Genomic DNA, 7,192 nt, shown 5'->3' on the forward strand with positions numbered 1-7,192 from the left:
GTGTTAGCCAGTGGTGAGAAAGATAAAGGATACTGGAGAGGTACATGTTTTAGTGAAATGGGAAGACAGAACATACGAGCAGGATTTTTGAAACGGTTTGGTTTGGACTTGCAATGGAAAAAAATTAAAACTCGGCTAGAGCATTTAAGAAAGCAATATGATATCTATAAACGTGTCACAAAGAACGTCACAGGGGTGGGATTCAATGAGTTTGAAGAGCTTGACATGAGCCCTGACTGGTGGGATCAACTCATTGCGGTAATTTCTAATTAATTAGACAGTGACAATATACATTTTATAATTTATTAGTTTCTTATAAAAATAGTTTCACTCTTATTGATATTTTATATGTTGCAGGCTTATCCTGAAGCATCAAAAATTCGTCAACATCCATTGCGTGATATTCCCCTGCTTGACCATTTATACAGCAAAGTTACAATCTCGGTAAGTGACGGTTGGCAGCATCAGGAAGGACCAAGTCAGTTGCCTCAAGATATTGAATTTGAAGAAGTAGGAGTTGAAGAAATATCATCACCCATCCGTGAAGACAATCAAAAGGCACCAGAAACTAATGTTTCTAGCAAGTCTCAGGAGAGATCTACCAAATCAAGATCTTCGAGAAAAAGACCTAACCCGGATCATTGGGATCGTATCACAAGTACCTTAGAAAATCAAGAGAGGTTTTGGTCAGCGGGGCAGAGAACATTTGATTCCTTCAATCCATTTAGTAGTGCCATATGTTCTGAAGAGTTGCTAAAGATGTCTACATTAGATCATGATGGCGAGTTGTATTGGACAGCTCTTGACTACCTAGCTGGAAACGAGAATAGTCGTCAGATTTTTATGACTTTACCTACAGAGCAACAAAAGATAAAGTATTTGGAAAGGATCACAGGAAAGAGGAACTAGACAATTTCTTAGGATGGATTTAATTTAGAGGGTCGTTTTCTTTGAATTATTTTTCGTTTTCGTATGGCATTTTTTAAAAACATGTTTTGCTTTAAGAGATTTATTATTTTAGTTACGAACTGGCTCTCTCTTTTAAAATATGCGAGTAAAAGACGTGAGGAATGAGGATAATGGATATTTAATATAATATTTTTTCTTGCTTAATTAATCTATTTTACCTTTGTTTATTACAGGAGATTGCAATGATGTGTAATCAAAGTATGGTTGTTGTGGTTCGCTTAATGGTCGAGAGTGAACGACAAGATCCATACTGTGATAGACAATTAATGAGGACGGATCGAGGTTGCGGAGTACGTCATACTATGCAAATGATTACTGGTTCTAGTAAAAAATGCTATGAAACCTTGCGAATGAATCAAGAAACCTATAGAAGGTTATGTGATACTCTCAAGAATGATTACAATCTTAAAGAGTCACGTGAATGCACTGTGGAAGAAGCTGTGGCGATGTTCTTAGAAACACTTGGGCATGATGAAGTGCAGAGGCAAATTGCTAAAAACTTTCAACGCAGTCAAGAGACGGTGAACAAAAAATTTATGGAAGTGTTAGATTCCGTACTCCTTCTGTCAAAGGATATTTTAAAGCCTCAACCAGAAGAGTTTCAACAGATTAATACTCGGCTATTAGCAGATAGAAGATATTGGCCTTTCTTTAGTGGTTGCATTGGAGCTCTTGATGGCACGCATGTGCCGGTACGAATTAGAAGTGATCAAAAAGAGAGGTATTGGAATGTAAGAAAGCAGTTCCCCTCGATGAATGTTCTTGCTATTTGCAACTTTGATATGAAGTTCACATATGTGTATGTTGGCACACCTGGAAGAGCACACGATACCAAAGTTCTTACGTATTGTGCACAAGAAGACAGGTTCTTCCCGAAACCTCCTCAAGGAAAATATTTTGTTGTTGATTCTGGATATCCAAATAGGAAGGGTTATTTAGCGCCATATCGCAAAACAAGATATCATCCACATCAATGGGGTGAAGGACCACCTAATTCTGCAAGCGAGATGTTTAACAAACGACATTCATCTTTGCGTTCAGTGATTGAACGTACTTTTGGTGTGTGGAAGGCAAAGTGGCGAATACTTAAAAATGAGGTGCGGTATAGTCTTCAAACACAGTGCAAAATTGTTGTAGCAACCATGGCTCTTCATAATTTTATACGTTCATCAAGCATTATTGATGATGATTTTGAAGAGTACGAAACGATGGAAGAAGAAACATTGAATCCTTTTGATTCAGATGACGTACCCGAAAACGAAAACACACGTTATGAACCTACATGAGATACATATATGAATGGGATCCGAAACAATATTGCAGAAAGTATTTGGGCTGCTCGACATTAGTTATTAATAATTTTGAGATTATGTTTTATATGTTTTTATGCTTACAAACTATTTTTCGTATGATTTGTTTCATTTATTTTAATATTCATAAGTTATTGTTTCATTTGATATTATGCTTATAAGATGTTTTAATTTGTTTTTCAAAATAAGTATTTTAAACTATTTCATTAACAACCAAATCTATATTTGTATATTTAAAATGTCTAATTTTGTAATTTTATGTCTAAATGCTAACAGCTGTACCAATCACATATCATTGTTAATATATTAATAGCATACAGCTTATGCAGCATACTGCTCATGCTGCATAATGCTAATGCTCCACTAACAGTTGTTCCAATCAAGGTTTTAATGTTAGTTGATTAACTCTGTAAAAAGAGTAATACTGATTGGTCATAAGATTTTTTAAAATACAAAAAAAATTGATTAGCAAACAAATCAGGCATAGGATTTGTTACCAAGTAATTTATTTATAGAGGTTATAGTTAAATTGTGGGACAAATAAAGACAAATATTCCAAGATTTGTTCTTCGTTGACGAACGTGAATCAATTATTACCATAATAATAATGTCCGCGTGAGAGAATAATTTACCACAAAAAAAAAAAAGGCCAAATCTCTCACTATCTCTATCTATCTCACACATGCACTAACAAGATTAGTCGTTCAGTCCAACATAATTCAATCTTTTTAAACAAGTCAAAAACTTTTTTTCCAGCTCTCCGGCTTTGCGACAACGGCGGCGATGAACAGCGTGTTGCGGATTGCGGCGGTGGTTTTCTCTCTTTGGCTGTGTTCCGTGGTTAGTAGCGGATCTAGCCATGGAATCGGGAATGTGACAGATACTGACGATAAGATCTCGTTACTCGAAAGTCAGTTGACGGCGAAGTCTCCTTCGCAGCTTCTCATGGTGCCTGTCACATTGATTCAGGCAGCTGGCCCTAAAGGAGCTGGTACCCTCTCTCTCTCTCTTTCTAGAATGTGTTGGTGGTGATACTTGAATGCTTATAGTTATATGTATTAGGGAGATTGCTAAGACTAGTTTGTCACAATAAACTGAAGGTTGAAATTTTGATGTCATGCTTTGAATCTGTTTACTAAGATAGATGCTTTCGGATTTGTTCTTGTTGGTTCAGATTAACCGAGTTTAAAGCTCAGTCCTTTATCTGAATATTTCATTCAATTGATTGTGCAGTGTGCCTGGATGGAACACTACCTGGTTATCATATACACCGTGGTTCTGGATCAGGAGCTAACAGGTGGCTTATCCAACTCGAGGTATATAACTAAATGTGATGAAAGCTATAGTCTTTTTTCATATTTGTCCACAGTTTTAGTTATTGCTTATTGAGTTTTGATTACCAACAAGATTCATATATAACTATATATGATGAAAGCTATAGTTTTTTTCACAATTTGGTTATTATTATGCTAATTGAGTTTTGACTAAAGAAGATCGGTATATGTATGTGATGCAGGGTGGAGGATGGTGCAACACACGCAGGAGCTGTATCTTCCGGAAAACAACTCGTCGTGGTTCATCAAAATATATGGAGAAAGTTTTGGCCTTCACTGGAATTTTGAGCAATAAAGCTAATGAGAATCCTGGTTAGTCCTACGCATGACTCTGTTATGGTTGCAAACAAGGACTCGATATCTTGGTCTCTCTGTATTGATACTTTCTTGTCTTTTTTATGGGCTTTCAGATTTCTTCAATTGGAACAGAGTCAAATTGCGTTACTGCGATGGTGCTTCTTTCACAGGTGATAGTCAGGATCAGGTTAGTCACACAGTAGTTTCATGTTTTTTTTTCACTTCTCTGAAAGTTTGGATTTAACTGCTTCTAATGTCTTTGATCTAGAGCTCGCAACTATTCTATAGAGGACATCGAATCTGGCAAGCAGCTATGGATGAACTACTGTCTAAAGGCATGCATAAAGCAGATCAGGTTTTGCATTTACTTTCAACTATTCATCAGCCTATCAGGTTATTGGATTTTGCTCTTGTTGATGTAAGTAAATATCTATGGCAGGCTCTACTCTCTGGATGTTCAGCTGGGGGATTAGCTTCCATCCTGCACTGTGATCAGTTCAAGGACCTATTACCTGGTACTACGAAAGTGAAATGCTTAAGTGATGCTGGAATGTTTATGGATGCGTAAATCTCTCTTCTTCCACTATTATTTTTTCTTTTCTAGATCTTTTGATTAACTCTGCAAGTTTCAAAACGTTTTCAACTGAAAATGTAGAGTGGATGTCTCTGGAGGCCACTCGCTTCGGAAAATGTTCCAAGGTGTTGTTACGATACAGGTAATCTCAGAATCAGATAACTTCTTGCTCCGGAGAATTCATACTATTAATCTAACCCTTACTGTAAATTTTGTATTGTTTTCATGTCAAATTCTAGAACCTCCAAAAGGAACTGTCCACTTCCTGTACAAAGCATTTGGATCCAACTTCGGTATATTTCTTACTTTCTCGATATTCACTGGTCCACAAGACTCGAGCATCTTCAAGCTAATCCATTGTGTTCTGTTTCTTCTCCTCAGTGCTTCTTTCCCCAGAATTTGGTTTCAGACATTAAGACTCCCATGTTTCTTCTAAATGCAGCATATGACGCTTGGCAGGTAACACCCATTCCTTCATCTCTGACCACTCCCATTGCTTCTCTCTTTCACTTCTAGCAAACATTTCATTCTCACGAAACAGAACGAGATAGTTTAGCTCCATCAGGTACAAGATTTCACTTCTAATCTGCCTCAGGTACAGGAGAGTTTAGCTCCACCATCTGCTGACTTAAGCGGCTCTTGGAAGGCATGCAAATCAGATCACTCGCATTGTAATTCATCTCAAATCCAATTCTTCCAAGGTGAGTATCTTATTAATTTAACCCTCATTCTTTAAACTATACCATGGTCGTGGTTGTTAAAATTTATTGTGCTTTTCTTTTGCCAGACTTCAGGACACAAATGGTGGATGCTGTAAAATCTTTTGCGACATCAACTCATAACGGTGTGTTCATAAACTCATGCTTCGCACACTGCCAATCCGAAAGACAGGACACTTGGTATGCACCAGATTCACCTACTGTTCATGGCAAGGTAAACATTTTGTCAACAGTTCGTAAACAGTTGTATCTTTCGTTGCAAGAGCTACTGTTAATTTGTTTGCTTTGCTCCATTTATTTTGCAGACCGTTGCTAAATCTGTCGGTGATTGGTACTTTGACAGAACAACAGTCAAAGCCATTGACTGTCCTTACCCTTGTGACAAAACATGTCACAATCTTATCTTCAAGTGAGTTGACATATTCAAACTCAAACAGCTTATCTGATTCTTACATACTATACCAATACCTTTAGTAACAATTCCTGGAAAAACCACAAATAGACATCTCTGTAGCCATTTCATCTTTACATAATTTATGCTATCATCTGTTGTTTCCGACTGAATTAAGTTACTTTTTTCGTGTTTGTAATCTCTAGTTTTGATATATTGGGGTTGGTGGTATACCATTCTTTATAAAGTTGGCGACAACTTGTTTATTTGAATACAGAATTTAAGATATCTTTGATTGAATCAGCGAATCTGGTTAGTGAAGTTTCATGTCCTTGCAAGTATAAAATTCAATTAAAAAGGAGGATAAAGAACATATATTCCTTGGATTCATTGGACTATAATAAGCAAAGCATCCGACCTAAATCGGTCAGACTCTGCTTTTAACGAAAGTATAACTTCTTTATATGGTGATTTGAATTGGGTGCTTGGGGCTTTTAGCTTTTGGCTTTTAGAGGTTGAAAATTCATATTCTGATTGCTTTAAGAACAAAAAAAAAAAATCAATCACAATTATCATTAGGAAACAATCTCATGACCAAAAAAGGTAAAATCAATCCACGTGAATTTTGTTTATTTACAAGTATATTGAGTAGTTTTTTCTTTAAAAATACAATGAAACAATAGTATATAGTACGTAGCTTTTATATTTACAAACCCTCGAAACAGAGTTACCGATACAAGCAAAAAAAACTCGTAATATTATAACTCGTAAGACTAAGAGATAAAAAAAGCTAAAATTTCGAAAGACGAACCCTAAACAGAAGAAAGTAATAAGAAGGTTAANTAACTTCTTGCTCCGGAGAATTCATACTATTAATCTAACCCTTACTGTAAATTTTGTATTGTTTTCATGTCAAATTCTAGAACCTCCAAAAGGAACTGTCCACTTCCTGTACAAAGCATTTGGATCCAACTTCGGTATATTTCTTACTTTCTCGATATTCACTGGTCCACAAGACTCGAGCATCTTCAAGCTAATCCATTGTGTTCTGTTTCTTCTCCTCAGTGCTTCTTTCCCCAGAATTTGGTTTCAGACATTAAGACTCCCATGTTTCTTCTAAATGCAGCATATGACGCTTGGCAGGTAACACCCATTCCTTCATCTCTGACCACTCCCATTGCTTCTCTCTTTCACTTCTAGCAAACATTTCATTCTCACGAAACAGAACGAGATAGTTTAGCTCCATCAGGTACAAGATTTCACTTCTAATCTGCCTCAGGTACAGGAGAGTTTAGCTCCACCATCTGCTGACTTAAGCGGCTCTTGGAAGGCATGCAAATCAGATCACTCGCATTGTAATTCATCTCAAATCCAATTCTTCCAAGGTGAGTATCTTATTAATTTAACCCTCATTCTTTAAACTATACCATGGTCGTGGTTGTTAAAATTTATTGTGCTTTTCTTTTGCCAGACTTCAGGACACAAATGGTGGATGCTGTAAAATCTTTTGCGACATCAACTCATAACGGTGTGTTCATAAACTCATGCTTCGCACACTGCCAATCCGAAAGACAGGACACTTGGTATGCACCAGATTC

At 36.7% G+C, this 7,192-nt stretch overlaps 2 protein-coding genes across 3 annotated transcripts in view; both read left to right on the plus strand.

The window, feature by feature from the left end:
* On the plus strand, positions 1,155-2,255 carry LOC104699483. Its single transcript, XM_010414788.2, has one exon. The coding sequence runs from the start codon at positions 1,155-1,157 to the stop codon at positions 2,253-2,255; it is 1,101 nt and encodes a 366-aa protein (XP_010413090.2).
* The window catches only part of LOC104793676 (pectin acetylesterase 3), a 12,799-nt gene continuing 8,541 nt past the window's right edge, over positions 2,935-7,192 (plus strand). The window contains exons 1-12 of one of the 2 annotated variants that reach the window (XM_010520081.2): positions 2,935-3,270; positions 3,513-3,595; positions 3,796-3,925; positions 4,024-4,097; positions 4,179-4,265; positions 4,350-4,474; positions 4,566-4,626; positions 4,724-4,777; positions 4,866-4,943; positions 5,080-5,185; positions 5,272-5,417; positions 5,509-5,593. In XM_010520081.2, coding sequence (XP_010518383.1) covers positions 3,063-3,270; positions 3,513-3,595; positions 3,796-3,925; positions 4,024-4,097; positions 4,179-4,265; positions 4,350-4,474; positions 4,566-4,626; positions 4,724-4,777; positions 4,866-4,943; positions 5,080-5,185; positions 5,272-5,417; positions 5,509-5,593 — 1,237 coding nt within the window. In that variant the 5' untranslated portion in view covers positions 2,935-3,062. Of the gene's footprint in view, positions 3,271-3,512; positions 3,596-3,795; positions 3,926-4,023; positions 4,098-4,178; positions 4,266-4,349; positions 4,475-4,565; positions 4,627-4,723; positions 4,778-4,865; positions 4,944-5,079; positions 5,186-5,271; positions 5,418-5,508; positions 5,861-7,192 lie in introns of those variants that run through there. The other variant, XM_010520080.2, reaches the window with a different exon arrangement.

This window comes from Camelina sativa, chromosome 6 (genome assembly GCF_000633955.1).
Source record: "Camelina sativa cultivar DH55 chromosome 6, Cs, whole genome shotgun sequence".
Classification (NCBI taxonomy): Eukaryota; Viridiplantae; Streptophyta; class Magnoliopsida; order Brassicales; family Brassicaceae; genus Camelina; species Camelina sativa.

What these genes read in the sequence shown, in the direction of transcription:
- LOC104699483 (XM_010414788.2), top strand. Translation starts at nt 1,155, where the DNA reads ATGTGTAATCAAAGTATGGTTGTTGTGGTTCGCTTAATGGTCGAGAGT.